The sequence below is a fragment of the Phaethon aethereus genome, assembly GCF_964289735.1.
Source record: "Phaethon aethereus genome assembly, chromosome: 3".
Taxonomy (NCBI): Eukaryota; Metazoa; Chordata; class Aves; order Phaethontiformes; family Phaethontidae; genus Phaethon; species Phaethon aethereus.
This window is the reverse complement of record NC_138576.1, coordinates 66,909,823-66,936,570: the sequence shown is the minus strand read 5'-3', so window position 1 is coordinate 66,936,570 and position 26,748 is coordinate 66,909,823. Positions and strand designations below refer to the sequence as shown.

The 26,748-nt window shown below is 39.9% G+C and overlaps 1 protein-coding gene across 1 annotated transcript in view; it reads right to left on the bottom strand.

Moving 5' to 3' along the window:
* The window catches only part of ARFGEF3 (ARFGEF family member 3), a gene marked incomplete at both ends in the record, with an annotated part of 93,926 nt that overhangs the window by 3,368 nt on the left and 63,810 nt on the right, over positions 1 to 26,748 (bottom strand). The window contains 19 exons of the mRNA XM_081998395.1: positions 2,376 to 2,506; positions 3,993 to 4,124; positions 4,753 to 4,855; positions 5,487 to 5,601; positions 6,164 to 6,340; positions 6,885 to 7,013; positions 9,639 to 9,783; positions 11,334 to 11,437; positions 13,667 to 13,789; positions 14,932 to 15,076; positions 15,457 to 15,636; positions 17,186 to 17,331; positions 18,875 to 19,008; positions 20,571 to 20,885; positions 21,507 to 21,657; positions 23,041 to 23,151; positions 23,405 to 23,620; positions 23,868 to 23,975; positions 25,420 to 25,585. Of these exons, the coding sequence (XP_081854521.1) occupies positions 2,376 to 2,506; positions 3,993 to 4,124; positions 4,753 to 4,855; positions 5,487 to 5,601; positions 6,164 to 6,340; positions 6,885 to 7,013; positions 9,639 to 9,783; positions 11,334 to 11,437; positions 13,667 to 13,789; positions 14,932 to 15,076; positions 15,457 to 15,636; positions 17,186 to 17,331; positions 18,875 to 19,008; positions 20,571 to 20,885; positions 21,507 to 21,657; positions 23,041 to 23,151; positions 23,405 to 23,620; positions 23,868 to 23,975; positions 25,420 to 25,585 (2,831 nt within the window). The remainder of the gene's footprint in view (positions 1 to 2,375; positions 2,507 to 3,992; positions 4,125 to 4,752; positions 4,856 to 5,486; positions 5,602 to 6,163; positions 6,341 to 6,884; positions 7,014 to 9,638; positions 9,784 to 11,333; positions 11,438 to 13,666; positions 13,790 to 14,931; positions 15,077 to 15,456; positions 15,637 to 17,185; positions 17,332 to 18,874; positions 19,009 to 20,570; positions 20,886 to 21,506; positions 21,658 to 23,040; positions 23,152 to 23,404; positions 23,621 to 23,867; positions 23,976 to 25,419; positions 25,586 to 26,748) is intronic.

Here is a 26,748-nt window from a genome sequence, read left to right as displayed (position 1 = left end):
CAATACTGAAGTTTTAGGTCTAACTGACAGTAAATCTTCATGTAACATGAGACGTTCAGTTGTAGACCTTGAATTTTTTTGTTGCAAAAATTATTCAATTTTCATTAAACAACTTTCAAAAGTGTTTTCAAAATACTAAAGCAAAAAGTTTGGGGTTTTTTTGAGAAATCATATCGAAAGTCAGTTTTGAGAATGCAACATGTTAAAAAAAAGTCAGACAAAACTGTGCTTCTCAGGTTAATTTACCTATGCCAGCTTGCGTACCATGACACAGCTGCTATGCTGATAGATCAGTAAAATTTAGTAGTCGTCTTATCTGACAGTGCTAAAATCTTGATGATTAATACATACACTGGAGCTCTTTATGGGGAAGTAGTTTTCTGCTGTAAAAATCATTAGAGGCTCTGACTCAGAAAAGCTCTTAAGAGCATGTATAAAGGTAAATGAGTGCTTGCATTGATTTCAAGAGGCTAATCCTGTTCCAAAAGCAGGATCAGACTGCGGGAGACCTGCTTTCCTTATAATAGCCAGAAAGGCAATTTACAAGGACAGTTTAAAGTACTGCTCAATTCCAAAAGAAAAGAAACTAGTACAGAACTATAGGTGAAAACACACAATGCCAAAGCTGGTTAAGGATAGTATTTTCTTATTCTGCCCAAGTTTCAAACTGAAATATATTATTACTTTTTAGGAAGAAGAAAAGCTCCCTTACCCCAGCTTCCTGTGAAACGATGCAGCATTAAGGAAACAAAAGCAAAAAGGGAAAAGAGAAACCCCATGAAGGTTAAAGTAAAATTTTTGAAAGGCCACAGTTACTAGCATGCAAGACTGGCATATTACTGCACTGCTGGAGCAAATAAAATGAAAAACAATGGCACAGTCAACATCTGAGCCCCGTTTGGTGAAAAATGAGCATTGCTGGGGTAACATTCGCCTATCAGTATATAAACTTTTTGCAGTTGTTTAGACAAAGCACAGGGCAAGAGCAGTCAGGGTTTGTATTAATTGCAAGCTTTATTTACTTACCTGTTTAAAGACAAGCAAGACCTACACTACCTTTACGAATGCAGCCTGTTAGATTGCATGGCCTTATGTGCTATGAGAGGGGAGTACTCCAGTCTTTTGCTTTGCGTCCATTATAACAAGAAGAATGATCTGCAAACCATGGGATAAAGCAGATAGTTTCCCACCATGAAGGGAGGGTTTAGACTGTGATCTCAACCTTTCTTCATCACTGTGCAGGGCCCTGTTCTCTGAAGGCGAGGCAACAGAGCACCTGCTCTTGGGGGAAACTTCTGTACAGCTGTGTAAGAATAGAGACGTTTTGCATGGTCTTTCTTCCTGTCCATCCAAAGAAGGACCACCACGTTCTTGTTGCAAGCAATAGTTTAGTTTTGAATGAGAATGCCTGGAGTGGTACAGAAGCAGGCTTGGTATCTATTAAAAGACAATTTCGTGCCATGTATTACAATTACCTTGTAATACAAACAATAATTACCTTGCAATACAAACACAAACCCTGAATGCAGAATTCTAATTCTTGGCCCTATTGGTGTTACAGCAGTTGTTTAAACAACTGAGTGCAAGCAAAAAGAAATATTCTTTGACAGCATCAGATCAGTTGTGTCATGCAAATGCGTGAGTTTCTGAGATGGTAACATATAGAAGGACTTCCATTAAAATAAAGTGCCAAGCAAAACCAATGTTCCCTAGATCAGTATGTTGACAATTTCACAGCTTTGGATGTGGTCTCTTCAATTTATACTGATCCAGTTTATCCATTAACCTTTTCTACCTTCTTAATCCAGTAATCCTGAATTTAAAAGACCATTAGTAAAACAGACAATATTTCATTGGCAAGTTACCATTACAAACATAACAGTACTTCCAAAGCTTTCTTCAAACTGATATTAACTCTACTTCTTAAAGAAAAGAATCTCAATATTGGAAAGATTTTCCTATGAGAATTCTTTTCTTAATTTAATCTGCATTTCCTCTACTTGAAGGCTTTGTGTGACCTTATGTATCCTTCAGGTATTTGTAACCTACCAATTTTTACTATCTATTAGAAGCGCTTTCCTTATTTAGCTTTCTAAGGGCCAAATATAGAGCCTGACACAGGCTTGTCTATAATTGTAACAGCTCTTGCATGTGTCTGTTCACCAGTGTATGATATTTGGACAGCAGATAATAGTAAACTATTGTCTCCTGTGTCTCAAAACCTAATTTTTATTTGATAGATATATTTCATTTTTTTGACGGGACCTATGGAGGGAGAGGCATGGTTTGCCAGGCTCTATTCACATCTCTGCCAGCCTGACAATATTTTTATCTTGCTTTTAATGACACAATATTTTCCTGAGAGGGTATTTTACCTTCTCTGGGTATGCCCGTTTGGTTTCTTATCTGGTGGCAGGTCAATGATGAGCACACATGACTGGGCATGTTCAAACCCTTCCTTGTTGCTAGGGGTCTTCGGGGAGCACTGAGTCTCCAGCATGAAGACCTAGAAAACAAGTTACATAAAACAATCAGTTTAGCACTTGCACTGGGTCCTTGGGAGCCCTGAGAATAGGATTTCCTGCATTGTGAAAGATCTGTTATGATGACTTATTTTACAGTGACTGAGAAAACACAAGGTATACCCCCAGGCAGAGCTTCCCTGGAGCATGCTGCTTTGGTGAAACAGCCTCAGAGAGCCATGGGCTACCTCCAGACACACAGCAGAGTACAGGGCAAAAGACAGATATCTTTTTCTTTGAACTTGTATAAGGCATAATACCAAACACTAAAACACGCTTTCTGATGTCTGTATACTTCTATCAGCAAATATAATGTATAGTGGAGACAAGGGCCTGTTTGCATAGTTAGCCTGTTGTACCTAGAAAGGTTGGCTGTTGGAAGGATTATTTTCAGTCATGAAGAAACAACAGACACCTCACTTGTAATTCTTTGGGTGGGAAATGGGGAAACAACTCTCAGTTGCTGCAGCTTTTTTTTGTTACTTAGTAGTTGTGTCAAACCCCCACTAAGAAGGACTTAGGGAGTGCCACTGATAGCTTCTACAAGAAAAGTAAAGTGAAGTGCCACATTCCTGGCCTTCTTGAGTTCTGCATCTTTAAAACCTAATTTAAAACATTTTCTCTATTCAGACAAAGTCTGCCACTGCCACATTTTTTGTGATCACAAATCCTGGTCTGTGCGTCTCAGATTTTTCAAGCAGCATCAGGGTATGATTAATCAGGTCAGAAATTGACACCAAACATCTGTTGGCTCTCTTAATCCAGTTGCTTTCCCATGCTGAAACTGTCATGTAGTATTTACAGTTTTATGGTACCCTGCAGGTCATTAAGTCTGCTGTATTTCAAGGAACTTGTTTCATATAACCACTTTCATAAAATGAACAACCTCTGCTGTAGTCTAAAGGACGCTGAGAAGGTTGCTTCCAAGCTTGCTATGCTGATTAGGAGTTAGGCTTTTAAGTAATTTGTTAAATGTCAACATTATCCTCTAGGTCTCAGTAACAATTTTTCTTCTCTGCAATCTATACCCAGGTATTTATAGAGGAAAAAAATCTGCATTCCTCTTCAAACACTGCTTTGATAGGTTGAAGAAATCTTGTTTTTCTAGTTTCACATCACAGTCTCTGTTGTAGTGCATTTTGAAATTATTATTATTTAACAGAGCAATTAAAAATGTGTATGACATTCTAGATGAGAATTTATAGTGCCACTGCTATTTCCTTTTCTCTATCAATCAGAAACATTTCCACTGATGTATACTAGGGTTGCCTTTTAAAAGTTTTTTTTTCCTAGTTTTTATTACTTTTTCTCTATACTACTCTTAGACAAGTAAGTGTTCGTCTGGCAATGAGGAATTCTTTGCCTGTAGGGTTTGTGAGGAAGGTGGTGGTAAAGATGTACTTTCATAAAGAAAAGAAAAGCCCCAAGTCTGAAAGGTTCTCTGACTTCCCCTGAAACGTCAGTCAGTACCTGTTGTGCCATGGCTCTGATTCTCCAGTATTCAGCTTCAGCGCTTGGTGAGAGGGAGGGGGCTGCCACCTTCACTTCACAGGCATCTCCACTAAAGCTTTCAGAACCACTGTGGAAATAGCCCAACAGGTTCTACAGAGAGACACAACATCAGACTTTCACTGTGTGTTAAATGAAGTCAGTGACTGTAGCATTGTCCAGACTGTTCATGTCTAATACAAGATTCAGAGTGCTCTGTCCCATTACCATCAGTCACCTGCTATTTAGAATTTGATGTTTTTGATGCAAAGGCATTACAACTACTTAGGTAGTCTAGCCTGTGATGACTTAACAGGATTTTTTTGTTACAAGAAAGAGTTGAAAAAATAATCTATGTGGAGCATGCAGCTACAGAATCAAGTAAGCAACTTTGTCTTCTAAGTTTTAGCCAATCCAGGGGAAGAAATAGATCAAAAGGCAAGTTTTTGCCTTTTAAACTCTTCTAATTGCATACGGGCAGGGCAATTTAAAATAAGTTTGGACTATTAGTGACTAGTGTTGTCTGCACATGTTTAGAAAAACTGATTTCAATCTCCATTGTTGATCTAACACCTTTCATTGTGAGTGAATTGACAAAATAACAAAAGCTACCACATAATCCTTAACACTTTTTTTCTTGGCTCTGTATGCAAAATTTTTTCTGAAAAAGCAACTTGCCAAAAGTTAGTGAGGCTATAACTAGTGTGATTACTTTTTGACTGTCAGGAAAAAGGCAGTTTACCTTTACTGGCTCCAGAGTGGCAGAGAATGCATCCTGCAAGGCACAACACGCAAGCCTCCACATCTCTTCAGTAAAAACAGGCCCTGCTGTCACCAACACATACCTGCAAGGACATAGGAAAATATTACCGTGTTCAAGAAGGAACTAGACAACTCTTACTTGTAATGGGAGAAGGTTGAAAACAGAACAAAAGGCCTACTCAGTAGCTAGTCAGTGATACCGAATCTCCTCAGTTGTTACCCAGACCTATTTTTGTGATTACACTGTAGTTTTGACTTCTTTTTTCCTCCCCTTTGCTTTTTCTCTTTAAGTAGTCATCTTGCCAGGACAAGAACCACACATTGTGTAAGTATACAGTGCAGTGCTTATTTTGATTATGACTGTAATAACCTGAAGACTGTGAAAGGTATTAATTACCTTTAAAGACCTGTGAATTCCAACAGAAAGACCTTTGATTATTTTTCCTAAGGATTAATTATTGACTAACTGCATATAAGTAATGTACAGGTGCTTTTTATGGGAGTGATACATGTAGCAATGGCTAAAATCACAGGTTCAGAAGCAGACAGAAAAAGGTTAGTAAGTCTAAAATTCATTATTCAGATAACAAGAGAGAGATATATTGTAGACTTCTTTTGAGATGTTAGCCAACTTAATCAGTCCACAAGTTCTTCAACGATATAAAGACATCTTTTTTTTTTTAATATGCTAACAGAGTGAATAGACTGCGTTACCTGATACAAGAGCAGCCAACTCTGGAAATAATTTCTGTTGGTTCTGCTACACAGGCTACCAGCAACTTGAAAAGATCTTTCAGCATAGTATTGATCATATTTTCATAACCAATATCTATAAGGAAAAGACACAGACTGGTTTTAACATCATTGCCTCTTCATTATAATGAAACAGTCTTGCCACACTTACTGCTATTCAAAGACTTTGCAAAACTAAATCTTTTTATGCAGCTATCACCAGAGTTCAATTTTGAAACATGCATCACATCAAACACATAAGAACAGTCCTTTTTATGTTAGCAATATAAAAAGCCTGCGCTCAAGTGGTACTGGAGAAATTCTGTTCGATCCTGTTTCTGAATATTCTAGGTCTTTATGATCAAAGTCTTAGTATCTTCTTTTGGAAAGTATAATATAGACTGTGATGATTTAATTTTGAAGATAGCCATGCTCTGAGTGGAGGCTGGACTAACAACTTCCCTAGGTCCCTTACAAGTTAATTTTTTCCATAATTCTCAACCCTATAAAGGAACCCCACCTCCCCAACAAACAGAAATTTTCAACCCTCTTCCTCTTATGCTTGCGTAACCAAAAAGCCATGAAACCATCTCCCCAAGAAGCTATTTAGTAACATGCCACCGATAGCTGTCAGTACATGTGACAGTGCAATGACATACCTGAGTGTATGAAATTTTGAATGTGCTCCACTACAAGTTCACAGGAGAGGCCAATGGCATGCTTGAAATTAGCAGATGCCACATCCCAGTAAGAATGGTCACCATGGCTGCGATGGAGCCAAAGAGACATCGTGGGAAGAAGAAGATGTACAACTGCATAAATGCCAAATCCTGGGCCTTGAAATAAACACAGTGATAGTTGTATATTTTTGCTTACAAAGCGTACACGCACAGTAAATTTGCTAAGTTTTTCCAAGCTTGAGGCCAGTGGCAGTGGTAAAGAAAGCAGGTTCTGAAACTTTTTTGAGGGATGAGAAGGGTAAGCAGTTTTGGATCTAGTTGTGAGGTAGTATGTGAACATTTAGCCAACCGTTTACTTGCTGTCTTCCCAGCAGGTCTACAGGACTATATGATTTTCTGTTTTCATTTCCTGGAGACCAGACAAACGTTTTCTGTGACTAGGACATCGATAGAATACTGCACCTCTTCATTTGTGCAATAAATGTAAGAGTATGTTCAACATACTCTTACAAGATGCCTTTGTCAACACAGAACAATGCACTAACTGGACCAACAGATCACGCTCTGAGAAAATCCCTTTCCTGAGAATGTCTCTGTGCAGCTCTAGCACGAGTAACACACTTCACAGAAATGGTTTAGGATTCCTAGAGGTTTGGGTCACAGCTCTACCAGCTCACATTTTATCAAGCCTTTTCATTACCAGGTGTCTTGGCAATATCCCTCAGCAATTCAAAGAGCAGATCCAAAGTAGGAGGCTGGTGCTGGCGGGGACAGTTGGATATGGCAGTTGTTAATTCTTCCAGCAGAATAATCCAGACATTGATAAGGCCTACAAGTAAAGACAAACATTACAAGCCATGAGTGAGATACAGCATTGACCACAGGTGGAACTTGCCCTCAGAACGTGATGGAGGCTAAGAAATTGATTAACGTAAAGATCATGGCTTCTTGCATGTTCACTGTTGCTGTGTAATGGTTGTGGGCAGTATCAGTTTTTGAAATGATAGTTTCATTTTCCTTCCCTTTTTATTAAGTTTGTGTTTTGTCCCATACTTCCTCCTCCACGTACATCTTGTTCTGGTCTCCTTTCTTAGTTTACTATTCCCACTAGTCCAGTCTCTTTAACCTTGGGGTTTTGTAAAAATTTTGTAATGGGACATTTCATACATCTCATTACCATTGCAAATGCTGCCCAGAGTGGTTTTGTACCCATTTATGTTGCGCTTTTAGGTAAGGATCCCAAGGTCACTAGCCATAATTTAACTGTCTCTACTTGGTACGCAGAATTGAACAGTAATAATGCCTCACGTGTCATCTTTAGATGTTAAGAGGTCAGAGATAGAAGAGTATTATATGTGAATATGGCAGAGCTGCATAACTACCACAACAGCAGTTAGGATACAGGTAGTACTGTGAGTTCATACCTACATTAACAAACATGTATCCCTTAAAGATTATGGGTTACAAGTAGTTTTCAGTACCATTCTGAAGATGGTTAGGAATTGCTGCCCTTTAATTTCTCACAGATCACTTAAGTACTTGCTAGTTCCTCATTATATTATGAATGAATAGAAGGATCTTGCATATTACACTCACAATGCTCCTGCAATATATAGTGTTATTCTTGAGTTAAGTCTCCTTAAAAGGCTATGGGTTTATTAGGCTAAAATGGATTTTACTTTGTTTCACTAATAAACCCTTCTCTGCCACTGGTAGCCATACTGATGTAGTCTGTGTCTGCATGATGCTTGCTGTCTAATTATATTCCAAAAGCAATAAAAAAGGCTGCAAGGGAAATTTGTTTAAGATGCACTGAGTTTGCTGACTGCAAGAGTCTTCCTGAGAATCAAGGAAAACATAGTGCTATCATTACTTAGTAACTGGGCTGATCATTATTTATTCACACCACTTCCACAGGGCAGTATGTATGGTGACATTGTTCGGAGTCATATAGACTTTAACGATGTTTCTAGATAAGGAAACAGCACAAATCACTCAGCACGAAACCTGGGTAGCTTCAAATCTGGAAGATCTGAGTATCTTTTAGAAACACCCTCTTGAAGAGTTTGGCATGGAATGAAATACACTATGAAAATACACTGCACCACCATACACCAAAGTAAGCTAACGCATTTTGCCCCATCTTGGTACTGACTTTCAGCACTAGAGTGCCAGGTGAAGCACTGCCCTCTGTCTTTGTAAAGTCAGTTTGCCTAGCGATGTTCTAATACTGTTACCAGCTAAACAGAAGTCGGGTGAAAGTTTCAGCGCTGACAAGAACCAGATCAGAAGGTTTCTTTGCTGTAGGGTAGCATTTCTGTTCACAGCAAGCAAGACATTGATAGGTAGAGCCACTTCAGAACAGTAGGCAAGTGGTGCTCACCTAAGATGGGGAGACCCTACATCAAGTCCCAAGCCTGACTCAAAGCAGAGACTTCCATGACTGGGGTCTCCCACATCCCAGGTTAACATCTTAAAATTTCCAGTGAGAAAAAAACACAAACCAAACATAGAGGAAAGTAAAAGTTTAAAAAAAAACCACCTCAAAACCTAGGACATGTGGTTTGCTTTCTTGAGAGAGCAGCTTTTCTCTCCTTTATCCAGGGTAGCAGTGGAACAGGACAATCCATGTGGTAGAAGAGCCTAGCTGTAAGTAGGTACCAAGAGTCATTCTTGGTGAGGCATGTGAATGAATTGCATTGGAGTCAGCCTGCTTTCTGCCTGGTTGGAGCTGGCTCTTCACAGAGGCATCCAGGTCAGAACAGCTCAGTAGTTCAGATACTCAAAAGCGACTGAACTGCTTTCAAAGGGCCATCATGAGCCCAGAAGCAGTAAGTCCATTCCTCTACTGCTTGGCTCCACACAGATCTAGTTCATCAAACACCTGATTAATCCACAGCCTGTATAAGCCACACAAATAATCGGAAGATAAATGCGGCTTGTTTCTCTGGAGGTCATGGTGCGTTTTACGGACTTTAGAAATACACCATTCAGTCCAACAGACCACAAGACATCAGTCTGGAAACATATTTAAAAAAGTATTCTTTATCTTTCTAAACTCTTAACTGTAGTATTTTTTCTGTTAAAGGCAGGCCTACCAATACTAACCTTAAAAGGTTTTCACTCCTTTACTTCAGCTGTGGTCTAGAAAGTAATTTTCTGTTAGCCCTTAGAAACATATACTGGTCGTATAATGAATATGAGGACAATTAAAATAGTATTATCTTGTCCCAAGAGAGGGGTTATATTTTTTTCATATGTGAGCTGTATCTTTTAACATAAAGAAAGTGACATGACCTGAACTTCCAAGCTCTGTGTGCACACATGCGTGTGTAGACAACAAGGACACAATAAACTATGAAGTTTTTCTCCTCCTTCTTGCTTTCAGCAGTTGGCATTTACAGTGACATGCGGAAGAAGCAATTGATTAATTGACTGCTTTCGATGCACTTACCAGTGTCGTCATCGAAGTCAGAAAGGATGCACTCAATACCATCCTCACTGCTGGCTGACTGTTCCTGCACTCTTCGGGGCAAGTTGACCAGCCGGCTGCTGAGGAAGATGGGTTTCAAGGGCATTTTATAGATTTTGGCTAACAACTGGGGGAGGGGGAGAGAGAAAGAAAAAGAGAAGGAAAAGATAAATATATATGGGAATGTTTCTAAAAGCCATCACATACAACACAGAATATAAAATAAAATAAAAACTATGAAAGCAGCATAATGACAGCATCTGTTCTGTTCATCCAGCAATAGTGTAAATGAAAAACACAACTAGAGGCCAGAAGTATTCTATAAATTGACAAAGTAGAGGGGAGAAAAAGAGGGAGAAAAGCAATTTAAAGAACACATTTTTTGGAAGAGACTGTGCTCCCTCCTCATTGGTGAAAGACAAATGTTACTGATTGCACCTCTGGCCTAAGAAGCTCCATTAGCTGTACACAGAATAATTTGGAGCTCTGAAGGGCTAAGTAAATACTGATAAAAAAACCTGTACATATCTACTTCAGAGCTTCATTGCCTGAGCTGTCCATTACACAACAAATACAAACTTTGGAGAATTGTGCTATAGCTGGCATGCTACCAGTATTTTACCAAACCTTTCTAAAGTAAACCATGTATTTGCAAGATACAGATGGGATTTCTTTTTAGTCATTCCTGTTCTTCTTCTATTGGCAAGTTAAAGGGTATAACAAGATAAAAATGGCTGCTTCTTTTAAAGAGGAGAAAGTATTTCTGCCTCATGGTGGGCTGGTGTTTGTAAGGATGAGGAAGAGTGATGTGATGCACATAGTGGATAGACAGAACATATATTAGATATACACACAGATATTCACTAATTTTTTTGAGGCAAACGAGATAGCAAGTACAGTTTGATAATGTCTGCTGTTTATTACTCTGAGCTGCCTTATTCTTTCCTTCTCACCTCAGTCTGTGTACTGAATCCACCTATTATCTCTCAATTTAGACATTAAGTCCTTTTAGCTATGGTAATATCCTTTGTTGTGCATTTGTATTGTACCCAGAAAAAAACATGGCCTGGGTCCAACAAAAAGACCTGCAGGTACTACAGAAATACAAACAACATTGTAAAATTGGACAAAATCCATCCTAATAACCCTGGGTAATAATCTGTGCCGTGTGCAAGGAGATTACAGGAAAGATGCCAGCATTCTAATTGTTAGAGATTTGCCCTGAGCTTCAGATACACTTTCATGGTAGAGATAAGATGCTGCTGCGTTTTAGAGGGCGTAACCTGTTGCTCTTCTTAAGATCTGAGAATTCTCAGGGGGTTTGGTTTGTGTTTTGTTTTTTTTCTCCTCCATTCCCAACACTGTTTACATTAACTGTTTAAATAAGAATGAATGTAGCTATGAATATGTTATTACTAGGTTTTGAACATTCACATTTTCCCACATGCTCCTTGGGTCTGAGTTTTCATCTCCTCAGTTTTCCCACTGTTAGCTGGCCTAGAAGGTATGAGATTCCTTCAGATCGCCACTCTCCATCTGGCAGTGCAGATTATTACCATCAGGATTACCACAGATTCTGTTGTGTTCATGCAAACCATTTAACCATTGATGCAAAGCTTGGAGCTTAGAACCATTTCCTAGTCCAGGTTAGTACCTGTCTAAGATTATACATAATACCTGAGAACATCTCCTGAGGTAATCAAGCGCGGGAAGGCACAAGTCTGTTGATGCAGATCCTGATCCTGGCAAACAGTCACCCATCTCCTTACAATCTATTTCCCCTGGGGATAGGAAAGGCAGCATCAGGAACGACAGGAGAAACAAACATAGCATTAGTTTTCCTTTTTCATTCAGTTGTACCCTAATGTCTGAATAGAATCCAGAAAACATCCTTTGTTTCATCTTACAGACAACCAGATGATTCTCATACAAACAATACAGTAATATTGGTCACAGTGTATACACAGACTTTTGTATGAATAAATGCTTTAATAAATACAAGCCTATTTAATAACTCTTTAGTAGAGCCTTTGGAAGTTCTTATAATCATACCATATAGTCACCTGTCATATTGACTCCACTCCACTTTTTTCCATGGGTGTATAAATTTCTTCCTCCTATTCACCCTTTGCTCAATTAATATACTATTTTTTTTCCTGTTCATTGCACCCCACTGCCCTGGAACATTCTTCTACCACAAGTTCTTCCTTTTAGTTTATTAACTCCTTAAATACACAGTTTTGTATTTTGTGCTACAATATTTCCTTCGGCTGTTTAATTCAGGTGTTAAGGTCTCACAGTTTCAACTATATGATATCCTCAGGCCCTAGTGTCTCAATTCACAGGTATTACTAACTCTGTGGCATCAGCAGACTCCTACTTTTAGTTCCGCTTCACCAAGTGCATTAAATAAGCAGATCAGCTCCAGGGCGTCCTGTTGCAGAGCTCCTCCCTCAGTAACTCCGTTCACTCCAGCATTTTCCCTGTCCGCACGGTCTGTTTTCCTCCGCTCTCAGCCAATGTTCTGCCCATCCTAGAATACTTGGCTCATAACCATTTTTCCCGTTTTGCCAAATACTTCCCATTCAGTGCCATAACTGAAGCTTTACTAAACGCTTATATACATTAACATTTTATTGCCTTAAAAGCTACTCCTTTCATAAAAAACACAAGATAAATATGAAATCCTTTTTATTAAATCTTCCTTTATTCTCCTTTCACTATATTTATTTGCTTTTTCTATGCCCTTAACTATTCCCTTCATAATGTATTTTAAAGTCTTGCCTACTATTGAGATCAGCCAAGTCAGCCAGTGAAATGTGAATCCTTTAGTTCTATGTTAAAATGCACATAAATGGTAGTATATTTGCTATTGGTCAGTACTAAGGTGTCCCATAGTCCTACTACCTTTAAGACAAAAAGGGATCTTGCTTTTTGACATGCAGCCATAAAGGGGACAAACTTATCTCATGAAAGAAGGAAATCTAAAGAAATAGAAGGCAGATTTTTAAGTTCTCCAGAAGGAACATCAGTTCCCTCTGCTGGTACTGCAGATGCATCACAAGCTGAATTCTGCCCTCGTTGAAATCTGTGGTGAAATGGCTTAATAAGGCGAGAGTAACATTAAAAGACTAGATCTGCTGCAGTTAGGCACTTCATTTAAATCAAAGGGATTTGCTTACAGACCTCGATACCTTTCTGAACTAATATACATCTATTAAAAAAGCCCCATTTTGCCACTTATTATAAATCTTGCAATTTACATAAGAAAAAAAAAAATGATTGCCACAGTTCAATGAAAAGTATCAAATTCTAATGATCAAGGCAAGCCAGGGAACACAAACATGGGGGCAGAATGACCCAACACCATTTGCCTTTGTTCTGAAGTTTGCTGAAGTACCACAATTACTCTGCAGGGTCACCTTGACTTGACACGCCTGGTCTCCACTGCCTTCAGTAACACAAGGAAAAAACTAATCATGGGGACAGAGTTGTTAGTTACAATGCTCATGATCTCACTGAAGGTTCAGCCGGTTTTCAGCACTGCATATGCCAAACTGCTGCTGCTGAGGTGGGCGAGGGTAGAAAGCAGCCTTGTGGTTTTGACCACTGAATGTAAAACATACCCTGTTCTGTTGCAGACAATGTGTGGTGTCACTGCACAATGTCACACCATTTCTGCAATATTCTGTTGGTTGGTTGTTTATTTTTTTTTTTTATTTAAATGAATACAAGCAAGTTCTGATGCAAATTAAGATCAAATGAAGCAGACATTTAATTGTGAGATGCATCTTTGCTGCTATAACAACTTGAAAAATTTCTAGCATTAAGATGTTTCTGAAATAATCCATTGGTCTTAATTTTAGTTTTTTAAAGCATTCTGGACTCAATTTCTTCACCGCCTCTCTCTTCCCTACCGCGCTATGTATTACATAACTGAATTCTCTTCCGCACAATCAACTCTGACATATCATGACTTAATAGGATAAAAGGAAAATAAAAATATTTACCCAGTCCTTTGACAAACTTCATAAGGCACATAATATAACTGGTGGCAGCATTGGCAAAGACCTGGATGTTGTCTGTGTTTAGAAATGCTTCAAAGACATCAAACACCGGAGCCTGGCGTTTCCCTGTCAAAATAACAAGATAAGCACTCTTCCCCATTCCCCATAAAGGTGGTTTTCCAACAGTTTTTCAACAATTTAACTGAATCTATAGAATCTCTTCTATTCTGTGCAGTAACAGAAATTATCTTAGAAGCAAAACATTCTCTTGCTCCTGAGGCAACTCGTGTAGCCCTTCATAGGAAGTAATACAGACTCCCTCCTTTGCCTTATCTATGAAAAATACCAGCTTTTGCCTGCCAAAATGGTAAGAGCAGGTTTGAGCTCTTGAACTCAGCTCAGTAGATAACGCTTCTGTTTGGTGGTTTCTGGTTTAGTTCTTGATAACTGTCAAGATGACAGCAGTCATGCGGAAAACCATTCAGACTACAGAGTAACAAAATTGCCTTGCTTTTCCTAAATAGATTATCAGTCTTCAAAAGCTTGCATTTTGCCATCGATCATAACAGATCTGCAAGACAAAATTTAGGAGGAAAACCCTTACACATGATTTGTAACATTTCAAAAAACCTTCTAATGGGGCAAAAGGACAGATTCAAGTGATTGTCCTGTATTACCCCACTTCCATACAAGCAAACTTTGGGAGGGATGTAGAATCATTCCTACAGCAAACATGATTTGTAATAGTGATAGCAATTTGAAGCATTGTGATTAAGTGCCTGGACAAGCACTCGCCTAGATTATCACACCAGCTTACCCTGATGCATAAGAGCAATAGGTTTCACGTAATAAAAAAAAAAAACCCAACAGTCAACATGAGTCGTGGTGGTTGTATGCAGTATGCTTTCCTTCCTCTAGCAGGCAGTGACAAGGGCACAGCCAAGCTCAGTACTCTTGCACTACTGTTTTGCTCAAAACATTCAAGTAAGTTTTTCTGTCTCATTCTACTCATCTTTTGAAGCATTTCTGTCTCATTCTACTCATCTACCAGACTCTAGAGGATAAAAAGTCAAAACAGTACCTCTGCTTTCCCTCCCACCCCAACTAATAAACTAGATATTTCAGTACAGTCACAGAGTATTGCAGTGCCACTGCTATGTGCCACTGTTCAGGTAGAGCATTTAATATTGAGTTAGTTATTGCATCCCCAAGGAGTAAGACAGGGAAACAAAAGCATATATGAAACAGCCAGTGCAATAAGTTCTTACCCATAGAGTATTCTCCTACAAGGTACTCTTTAACCTCTGACTTGCTGCTGCTGTGAACTGTTTCCAGGGCACTGAACAGCGGTCTCCATCCTGACTGGATCTGGATAGAACACATTTCCACCAACTCTCCTATAGAGGTGACCACCTGCATACAGTGTAGGAGAGGTTAAAATAATAAAACAAAAAACCATAACTGATACATAGATGGACCTTCAGAAGGAATGAGGATGGCTTTAAACACATTCCTAGATTTCACTATGTCAGTCCAGACTAATTTATTATGGGTTTTTTTAGATAACAGTAAAGTTTATTTAATTGCTTTAAAGCTAGGTGTACTGTCTTTGTGCTCTACCACAATGCTGGCTTAAGTAGGCAGAGGCCTCCTGATTCCTTGAAGATGATTAAGGGGCACCATTTGAAGGGAATCTGGGAAACACCCTCAAGTGGACCAAGTGCACACTGGAGACCATCCTTCTTATGGGCATGGTAGGCCAGATACAGATACCCTGATCCGGGATGACTTGCCTGGTCTTGGACATCCTCATCACACAGCTCTAGCTGCATGATACGCTCAAAGGGGCGGAAAAGCGCCTCATTAAAATGAAAATGAGAAGGCTCATTCCAGTCAGTCAGCACTTCAGTAAGGATGTCATGGATGAAGGAGACAGCCTTCCGAGACACATGTCTCTCCTTATGACAGGCAGCCTGCAAGGAAAGGAGAAGTATTAAAGTTTGTCCAAGCAAAAAATTTGCTTTTAGTGAGACAATTTTAAGGGAGGTAAGCACTTCATGTTGCTGAACCCTAAAAATGGCTTCACCACTAATGTGACTAGGGACCCCACTGCAATGAAAATGGGGGAGTACTGCCATGGAAACAGATGACAGACTCTGAGCTGCTTGAAGTCCCACAGATGCATGAAGGTTTGCTGACAATTCAAAAAGCACAGAGCTAAAAATAAATTAATTAAATAATAAACCCTACAGAACAGAACTCGTGTGAAATGTCTTCTGTTTCTATCGCGTGACCATTTTCCCCTTCAAAAAAGTTTCTGCGTATATTCACCATACCTATCTATGTATGACCAAATATCACTCTTTATTTGGCTATTTATGGAACTTAAAAGTGATGAGAACTTTCTCACTTTGGAAGAGCTGTTAAAAAATTAAGCACCAGTGAATCTGGATATGAAGTTACTGTTTTGAGCAACTATGCCTGTTATGCTGAATTCTCTCCTTTCCCTGATGTTGCTCCTTCTCAGTAATGCCCTCAACTGCACTGAAGTTAACCAAAACCACTTAACCAAACCTGCATTCTAAAAACATGGAAAGTACTTGAGTTTAAACTGGCTTGGGATCTTAAAAGGCTTAAAAGTGTTCAAAACATGAAAAGTATTTAAAGCTGTCTCAGACTGGCATCCAAAGGCAAGCAAGACACTAGTTTTCAAGATAAAGGGCTGTCAAAACATACAACAGAAGTATTCTCTGCTATTTTACTTCACTTAGAGGTATTCCGCTGAGACTCCCCCATGTCTGAACTCTGCTGTAAGACAGTCCACACATTTTCTTGAGTCAATGAAGTGAAGCGCTGTGGCAATTTACTGAACAGCTCATCTTAAAACTCTGCAGAAGCATGCTCCCAATTAGACCTGGGCACATAACACCACATACCTCACCAACAGAAAGGAAGGAACTACTGCATGTTTATTCATATCAGTGATACAAATCAAAAAGCTCTGAGAAGTCAAGACACCAGCATTTCACCATATAAGACTGAAGTTTGGTTGGGGAAAGGTCATTTGTTATGATTGACATCCATTATGTGGCTGCTACTGGCATGTCACTGACGAGCATTCACAAGTAAGGAGAAGGAAAGGGAAGAATGTCACCATCTTCCCAGAAAAGAAAGCCTGCATCCTTTTATGGGAAGGCTTGCAAGGATGCAGTCCTAGATGGAGAAGTTACTTGTAATCTCTTAGAGTGGTTTCAGTTTTTTCACTACAGGCACACAGGAAATATCATATTGCAAAAATCCAACACACTGTCCCTGGACCTGCCCATTCCAGTTATTTAATGAAAGAGCACACTCAGTGGCAGTATCACAATATATGACATGGTATATATAATACTCCAACAGGAATGTAACCAGATTTGGCAATGTTGAGGGTCAACAATACATTTTAAGAGCTATCAAGCCATCACCTTTTTCAGCTTTGCCATCTCTTGCACACATTCCCATTTTCTCTCCCACTCCTACCTCTACAAGGTGAGGTGCCACCAGGCTCCAGCAACGCATGAGGTGGAGCAACGGGCGAGATTTACTCCTTACAATTCTGAGCATGACATCACCAAGTCGGAACAAGTGAAGTGCACTTCTCCTGTCCTGGGTAGATTTTACTTCACCTACAAGAAAGTATAAGAAAAGAAAAGGAAGCTAAGCAACAGCAGCTCTTCCATTTCTAGATGTCTAAATTGGAATTTAAATCATGTTAGAAATTATTAGTATTAAGTTGGGGAGGTGGAAAGGGGGGGTGGTGCAGGAAAAAAAGGAAAAAAAAAGAAAAAAAAATCAATGTAAAACACAGCCTATGCCTGTGTAGGTAAAAGAACAAGAGATGGACCCAAGTTTTAAGACCAACTTATTAAACACACTTTATTTTGATTTAAGTGATCAATTTTTTTTTTTGAGACATTTTAAAGACAAAGGCTTGGAGAAGTAGGTCATAAATATTAAGCAAACAGTTAAATAATTCATGTAAAGACGCAAAATAGTACTTGCAGAAACCTTTGGTGACATCTATAGGAAAGAAAATAAACTCAAAATTATTTAGTTTTGGTTTGTCCTCTTGTATTTCTTATCAGGCAAAGGATGTGGAGCAAAGAATGTGAGAAAATGCTTTTCTGTTCCCCAGCCAGTAATACTGCTTATTTCCTATTGAAAGGGATTAATCTTCTGTTGCTCTTACATTTGGAAAGACACTTCATTCTCTCATTTAAATTACACTGGTGCTTTTATCTTTAACGAAAGACGTAATCACGGGCATACCACTTTTAATATTAAAAAAAAGGCAATTGCTCTATACTAAGTTTAATTTCATTATTACTAACTACTGCTGATTGACTGCTAAATACAGGATAAGAGGGTCACCATGTATTAAAAATAAAGTGATGAATGTTGAGGCCTTGAGACAAGCAAGAGCAAAAACTGAACAACTTGAAGTGTGCCACTTGTCATTTTCTCAATGTGACTTCAGGGAGAGGTGAAACAGATTAAATTTGTGACATATGCCAGATAAAATCCACGTCTGCCACAGGACAGAACAAAACCCATATGACTAATGTAACTTCTAAAGGCACAGTACAAATTTAAGTGAAATATCTTCCTTTGGGTCCAATCCTTCTACTGGATTTGAGACAGTGATGGAAAGGACAATTTACAGGCTTTGTATAAGGTAGATGCTCCACTCTGCTGGGGAAAAGCATGCAGGACACAGCTTTATTTAACATTCTTCAGTTGTGTGCTTTGTTTGCTATCGCCCATTTTCTGAACACTTCTGAGGTTATCCCACTAAATATCTAACCTAAATCCACTGTCTTAGGTCTATGTTCATCTGAGTCTCCTTACTGGATCAGGCTTCAAAACGGAGCTGTGATTAAGTATCTGTGGCTAAATAACACCCCCAAAGTCCAAAAATCAAATGAATGTCCTTTGAAGTGTCTCATTGCAGGTGTGGATGTGGTCCCTGTCCAAAAAAAGTGCTTAACCTTTTCCAAAGACTTTGAATTTCATCTACAGAAAGATCTTATTAGATTAAATACTGTGTTTTATTTATGTGTGGAAATTCAATTGGAAAAATTAAAACTGTAAGAATACAAAGCAATTCTTGTAAGCAATACAGTTGTATAGGAAACACAGAACTCTGTAAGGGATCTTCAGGTGATTTACCTGGCATTGCTAGGGAGTAATCAACTGTATCTGTGACTGAATGGAAAAGCTGGGCCTGAGAAGCCTTCTTGAGCTGGTAAAGGAAGCCTGCCAGTGCCATCAAGTTTAACTTGTCAGCAGCATCTTCAAAGAGCCTGTGAGTAAAAGAACAGAACCTAGCTGAAAAATTCCTGAGATGCAGACTTAAATGTGTAATGTAAGTGGAAAACCCTTATCTGTATGTGTTGCCTTTGGTGACACATTGGGTTACTGAGGACTTTTTCATTTATACAGTGCTACAGGAAGACTTAGATCCAGAATCTTTATTAATTGGTGGGTAGAAAGTTGAATACTGTAGGACCAACCAGAACCCTTCCAAGATTCAACTGCAGTACTGTAACAAAAAGTCACTTTTTCAAGGAATCAACAGTTCCCCATTATTTGATCTTAATGCTATAAGCAGTTCATGAACCAGTAATCAAAAAACCAGTGAGAATATGCCCAGTCCTCACAACACAGATCATCATAGCTTCACTGACTTTAGTTACACCGGTTTGCTCCATCTGAAGTTACAGCCCCTTACATGAAAACTAAATTTATTCAAGTCTTAGACCTAAAGTTGCTGTACCCAAATTGCTATTTAGGAATATAAACAAGAGTTGTTATTTTCAGCTGCAATGAGCTCTTAAGATTTAAGAGTTAAATCTGTACCGTTAAAGCAGTAAAATTATGCTTACATAGGAGGTGGGTTCCACAGAGATCACAATGAAATTTCACATGGTGCAGCCACAAGTTGACACAAATACGATTTTCTGACATTGCTTTTCATGAAAAACTGTTCATAGTCCTGGGAAACTGGGGCCTGAGTCCTAATAATGTCCGCACTGAAGTAACAGTGTGGAAATCAAACCTGCATTGTTAAAATTGCAGTACTGCTATTTTCTAATCCTTGAAACCAAGTTGGATTGTGAGCTTCCTGAATAAAAGGTACTTTCCATGCACAGAGTCAAACTCCTACAAGCAACGTCAGTATGCACTACTTTCTCCTCTGAATTTACAAATAATGCCGTCCTATGGGCAGAGATTACAAATGCAAAATGTCAGCTGGAGGAAAAAAAAAGGGCATTAGAAGCATGCAAACCCAGGAAATTTTCAACTCTAGCCTGGGCTGCCAAAAGAATCACAGAAATAGTGAAAAAGTCTGCGACATACCAGTCTGCAGACTGTGTTGTAGGAACACTTAACCTAGCCATTCTGTGACCATGCTGGGTGGCCCTTCCTCGTCCGGACCCATTGGGGCAGGCTGACAAGCTGTCCACACAGTCGTGACAGAAGCAGCTGCTTTCTAACTGACACTGATCTTGTCACTCAGTCCCTTCCTGTCAGGACAAGACACCCACTTATTTTGCCTACTTTAATGAACACAACAGATTAATTTACATGCAAGCAATAAATCCACCAGTCTCAGGATGCATTTGATTTACTTGGCATATTCACTGCTGTGCAGATATACTCAGCCTGCAGTGCAGGTACTGCAGAGATGCAGAAAACCAGGTCTTTTAGGAACTGCTGGTTGTGATGCACACGCAGCTCTCTTGTGACACTCAACTGAAGCAAGTGGCTGCAACAAAGATCAGGCCCCACTGCACCACAGAGAGATCCGTTCTGGTCCTATTTTGGGAACAGGGATTATGGTTCCTGACAGTGCTGCTTTTACCTGTCAGCTTGCGTGGAGAGTGTGAGAACCGCCTTGGCAGCACTGGTCCCACACAGCAGGCTGCCTCCACGGAAGTCAAAAGCTCTGCCCTTACTGCTCTCCTTGATGAGTTCCTGGATAGAAACCGGCTGAATGACAGGATTGCTGCTGAGGGTGGTCTCCTGCTCGGGGATCACTGCCTGGGGAGATTCCCCAGGCTTGGAGTCTGGGTGCAGCCCTCCAGGTGTCTGCTGTGACTGGGTGATGGTAAGGGAGGGCTGGGAAGCACCATCGCTGAAGTGGGTGTGCTCCAGTGTGCTGATGTACTCACACACCCTGAGAACAAACAGGAGAAGCAAAAGATGAATAAAACCCCCAAAACCACAACTCCTCCCCCTGCTAATCACCAGGGTCAATGAAGAAATGCTTGGGTCTGTACTCCAGAGGTGAGTCAGAAGGACAGTGCAAGTACAGCTCTCGGCTGCCTCACAGCCCCATCACTGTGAGAAGCCAGCTTACATGGAAACCTGCTGCCAATTCGCAGGCACCGATTTCTACATCTGAACCAGATACAACGCACAGGACATCCTCCTCAAAACGTAAACAGACGATCACTATCTCTCAGACTGCATGTAGATATAACTTGTCTTCTTACATCCTTTGGCCTCCCATGTGCCTAGATAGCAAATAGTTTAGTGGAGGTGCCCAAAAAGCCCATTTAGGTTCCTGGGTCTGCCACAGTCTTCTGGTAACTTTGACGTTTCTAAGCGTTGATTTTTGTCCCTGAATAGTGGTGGGAAACGGCACCATCTTTTCTCTTACAGATACTGGCAGTTAAGTCACTCTGACACTGTTTATACAGAACACTCCCAGAGCGTGTAAAGTCCTTTTTCTCAGTCTGTTACTGTCAGGCAACATGGTATAAATTCTGGTTTTTTTGGGAAAGCTGGTGAGTACCTGAACACATGAGGCCAACAGTCCTGATTGTGACTTCCCATCTCCAGGCCCACATTAAGGACTGCATCCATACACAGAACATGAGCAGTGTGCAGGCAGACTCCCTGCACTTTTCCCATCTGCTCCAGTTTCTGCTCCACTTTCTGTTTCACTGCAGCATGAAAAATAATAAAAAAACCCCATTAGCTTCTCTAGCTTTTAAGCAAACACTGGTTTGTATATAGGCTGATGGCAAAGGTAAGCAGTCTGAAAGCTATGAAAGAATGTGGATTTTAGACAAAAAAACAAATCAGAGAAACCCATTTCTTCCTAATAAACATGAGGTAGTTTTAAAATTAAAATCCCTTTTGGTTAGTCTTATATGCATGAAAAAAAATCAGTGCCAGATTGACACCCTCCACCCTCAAACTCACATCTTGTTGCCCACAGAACAGATGTAGATTGTCAGTGATACTACATGTTTCTCTTTGGAGCTGGCTGGATATTTGTTTATTATTACCAAAATCTCCTTTGCTATGGAAAAAAAAGAGTGTTTGGATTTCACACCTATTTCCATACAAAAGTTTCATCAAAGAGCTTTTGTTAATGGATACTGTTGTCAAAGCATAACTAATCCTGATCTGAACTATAAGCATTTGAACCTCATTCTTTTTCCTGAGAATCTCTGAAAAGCTTAGTTTTCGTGCTGCATAGGAATGGAAACAAATGTTGAAGCTTTGCAAGCTTTCATAGAACAGATCTGTTGGCCTCTGGCCACCGCTACTGCCTCTTCTTCACTTCATTGTGGCCTGTCCAACTTGCCTCAGTCATATCTAGCAGAGTGGTCAAAAGCTAGTTTGTGCTCAGGCCTATTCAGTTTTGTTTTCTCTACTGAGACATCAAATTTAAGTCATTTGTGCAATGCTGTGTTTTGTTATGAACTTCTTGCCATTAGAAATCAGATGTCATAAACACATTTTACGTGCTTCTCCAACCAACCACTGGAGACAGCAATTGACTTTACTGACTTCCGCTGGGTTTGGAGTAGTGGTATGAAGTTGCTGAACTTTTTACCTATTATATGTATGTAATTTTTTTTATTACAGCTTCATTTAACATGATTCAGAAACAGTTTTAAATATCTGATGATGACAAAAGACAACCAAGGATACATACAAAAGACAAGGAAAGGGATGAAAACTCACCTTATATTACCACCCGACACATTAAAAAAAATATTGTTTCTCTGATTCCTGCTGGTTGTAGTAGTATCACAAGGCTTAAGAAGTGCAAATTTCAAAAATACTGTCGGCTTATCTGTTGCTCCACTGATTTCAGTTCCACATAAAACATAATTAGTGTGATATAATGTTAAGAACCTAAGACAGCAAGACATGTACTGAAGCCTCTAGACATACATCCCATATGCCTACAATTGAGTGGTGCACAGCAGCAGCATTCCCCTCTGTCCTTCTTCTATGTGTAGCAAAGTACTTTCCAGTTGCATCTTAGCAGGCAATATGAGGTAAGGTAGACATATTAATCACATAGTTACCTTGAGCTATAGTATCACTGGGCTCTTGGATTTCTTTTTCCTCTTTCTCTTCTTGGACACAGGAGGCAGCAGCCATTTGGGCAAGAGCAGATGCACAGTTAGCAGCAACTCCTGGAAAGCAATAACACACTGTTTAACCAGCATTTCCTCCCCAATCCAATGCAATCTCAACAACAGGCTGTGCCAAGGGAAGTTGGCCGGACATGTCTATGCTGTAGGGCAGGTGGGCTCTATGGGGAGTCCTACAGTCCAGGTTCTATCCAAGACTGGAACGGGATGCTGCTTTTCTCTCTCCCAAATTCCTTTGTGGAAAGTTACCATCCTGTTTTATGAGTTTGTCATAATATCCCACATGCAGCAGTACCTAGAGCACAGCTCAGCCGGGCTGCCCTCCTCAGTCCATCCAGGCTCACGCAGATGGAGTCCTTTTCCTTTTGGTTCTGCTCCTTGGCTCCTTCTGCTCCCAAGATGAAGGCCAGCCCCTTGGAGCTGCCTGCCATGCGGCCAGTCAGTGGTGTGGACAAAGTGTCAATCAAGTTCTTCCAACAGCCAATTAAAAGGTATCGGGCAAAAGCAACTCCTGGAGTGAGAAATGCATTACTACTACTACTGGAACATGACACAACAGCAGCTTTATCATCAGCGGTAAAAAACTAAGTCATACTAGTCCTCTGCATGCTGGACTACCAATTCACATGTAGGACATACTGATATACTTCTTTCAACTCTTAAATTGTTCTAAACCACAATTTATCTGAATACGTTTATGGTTTATAACAACCCACTGCTGGTAGCTACACTTGTGCTTATAAATACAGTCTTAATACCTGCAACAACAGAATCATCTGTCTTCCGGTTTTGGGAAAGAGGAGACTGAGCTGAAGCAGATGCCATCAATTGGCCACCAATTGCACTACTTCCCAAGCCATCGATGTCTGCCAGAACATTAAAAAACAGAAGATTACTATTTGACACACAGATGGTATAAGAAAAGCATCTCCTACTGGCTCTTTGTTCAAGTACATACCAGCACTCCTGACTTCTCAGGTATGCTTTTTAGTTGCTCTTTTCTGGCAGCCTTGTGAAGTCTTGACATAAACATGAGCTATGGCATCTTACACTTTGCCCCGTATAACAAATGTTTTCTTGAAGAGGGAAAATATCGCACTCTCAAAAGCACACACCCCACCCCCCCGACATTACACAGTCAACAGAACTCTTGGCAAAGTTTTAATGGTATTTCTTACAGTTCAGACCTTCTCACACCATTAAATCTCCACATTTCTTAGTATAACCTTTCAAATCTTGCTAAATCCTGTATCTAGATGTTCCCAGACCTTAGTCTGAGTCCTCAAGATGCACTGGGATCCTACATCTTAAATGTGATTTTTAGTAGACCCATGTAGGTTCAATCTCAACAAAAGAAATACAACCCTTTCTCGAACACAACAGACCGGTTTCTCACAGAGAGTTTAACATTAGGCATGTCAGGTTGATTTCCTTTCTAGCAGCCTCTCTCTGTCTCTTCTCCACATAATTCATGGCTGTTGTTTTTCCAAAGTGTTTCTTTCAGCTTCCTAGCTCAATAGCTAAAAGCAACACTGAGCTCAATACAATCAGCAAAAAACTTTCAGAGCAGTGCCCTTTGATTACCAGCTAATGGCTCTGCTGAAGCCAGCATTCTCCCTGCATACACTGTTTTTATTACCCCTTTGTAATCATACAGCATACACATTCCAGCAGACAGTGCATTTAATATCAATATGATATCATAGACATCCTGCTGCCTTTCAGCTGATACCATTTGATTTTTGTTCCTTCAAAGGAAGCTAAAGGGTTTTTTTTAAACATTTGTTAGAGGTGCTCCAGGTTTTCAGCTTCTCTCTAGTGCCATTTGGCATATCCCTGGCACAGCACAAATCTCAACCAAGAGGAGCCCAATCTGTGGAAGGCTCCCAGGATCAGACACCACTATTGATATTTGTACTGCACCAGAGGCACACTGAAATGGTTTTGCTATGACATCAAGAAAACAGCAGCCTTACCACTTAGCATTAACAAGTACAAAGTCTACCAGAACTGAAGCTGACAGAATTAAGAGATGTTTTGGTTCGGTGAACAAACCTACTCTCCCTGTCTCCCAGGGACAGTTTGTTTTTAAAGCGATGCTTCAAAAGCTTTCTGTCTGATCCAAAACAAACCCTTAAGTACTTACCACACTTAAGTCTGATTCCTTCTCTACTGGTAATTTTGTGAAACACCACATGTTGCATGACGATATGCTGTTTTGTATGTAATGCAATGAAGCAGCATGTTATTGTAGCCTGTTTTAGACATGGGTTTGGAAGTTAGCCTTGCCACCATTAACATAGTACTGACCGGTCAGCATGGTGATAAGCGGAAGGCTGTGCTCTTCAGGGCTTCCCCAGTATCCAGCTTCCCCCAGCATGTTCCTTTCTAGTACCTGGTGGTACAGTTCTTCAACCCAGGCCTGGGAAAATACCATCAACACTCCACTGGATTGGACCTGCTTCATGAACTCCTTCTGCAGAGAACCATAAAAGACAGACGTAAGACAACAATAAGCCCTACAGCATGACCCTCAGCTCCTAGATATACTCCTGAAGAATGCAGGACTAGAAATGAAGTTATGCAAAAATAAGAATTAGCCAAGGATCACAATGTATCCCTATGGTGGAGAATGACATGAACAAGGAGCATTATTGTAGCTCATGCAAGATGCAAATCATAATGGCAGCTCTTGTACAGTGACAATGGGACATGCTGATCTCTCACTATTTCCGCAAGAAGTTGTGGCATCTAATGCTGCCTGCCCAGCAATCAGGCCCTTCTGCACTGAACAGTCACCACAGATGAACTGAGAACCAATTAGATATCTGAACTATTTTCAACAGTATTTCGGTCATGCTCAGGCCTGCTGTGCACAGTACTGCCCCTAGAGAAGGTTCTGAGTCACAGATTTGCTCTCACAGCTTGCTGAAGAACATACCAGAACTGATGATGATGTTAAAACCCACTTGGTTTTGAGGTCTTCAAGAATATAAATTCTCTTACATGGGGAGCTGAGCAATAATAGCACATTTTGACAGATTTGTTTTTGATTTTTTTGTTCCATATGTCACTGATTTTTTTTTTTCAGAAAAACTCTGAAATTACTTTTCTTGGGCAACTCAGTTGAAAAACACATTCAAGTTTTGTAACTCCTGCAGCCTTCAAAACAATTTTTAAAAAGCCCAAGAAGCTGAGGAATCCCAGGTGCCAAAAAAATCATCAGTTCATATTACTAAAACCTAATTATTTTTCACTCTAGCTTCTCATGTCTTCACCTGCATAAATACAAATCAAGTATTAAGCAAGAAATTTGTCATTATGCTCAAAAGTAGTTGCAAGATGAAGGTATGTTCCTTGATAACATACACAAACAATGCTTGCTGCATCACATGATGTTAATGAAGATCTGTTCTGAAGATAAAGCGTCCATCAAAATGATTGCTACTTTAATGATAATCAGTAAGCAGCATTCATTCCTCCCCGAATTAGAGAAGCTGCGTAATTCAGATGCATGACATTTATCATGCAAGATTCATAAGCAACTTGGAGAACGCTTCATTTGCAATTATTATTTCTCCACTTAGCAAGCTGCCTGAAGGCTTTATGTGTGAGCTGTTTTATGTGAAAGGAAGCAAA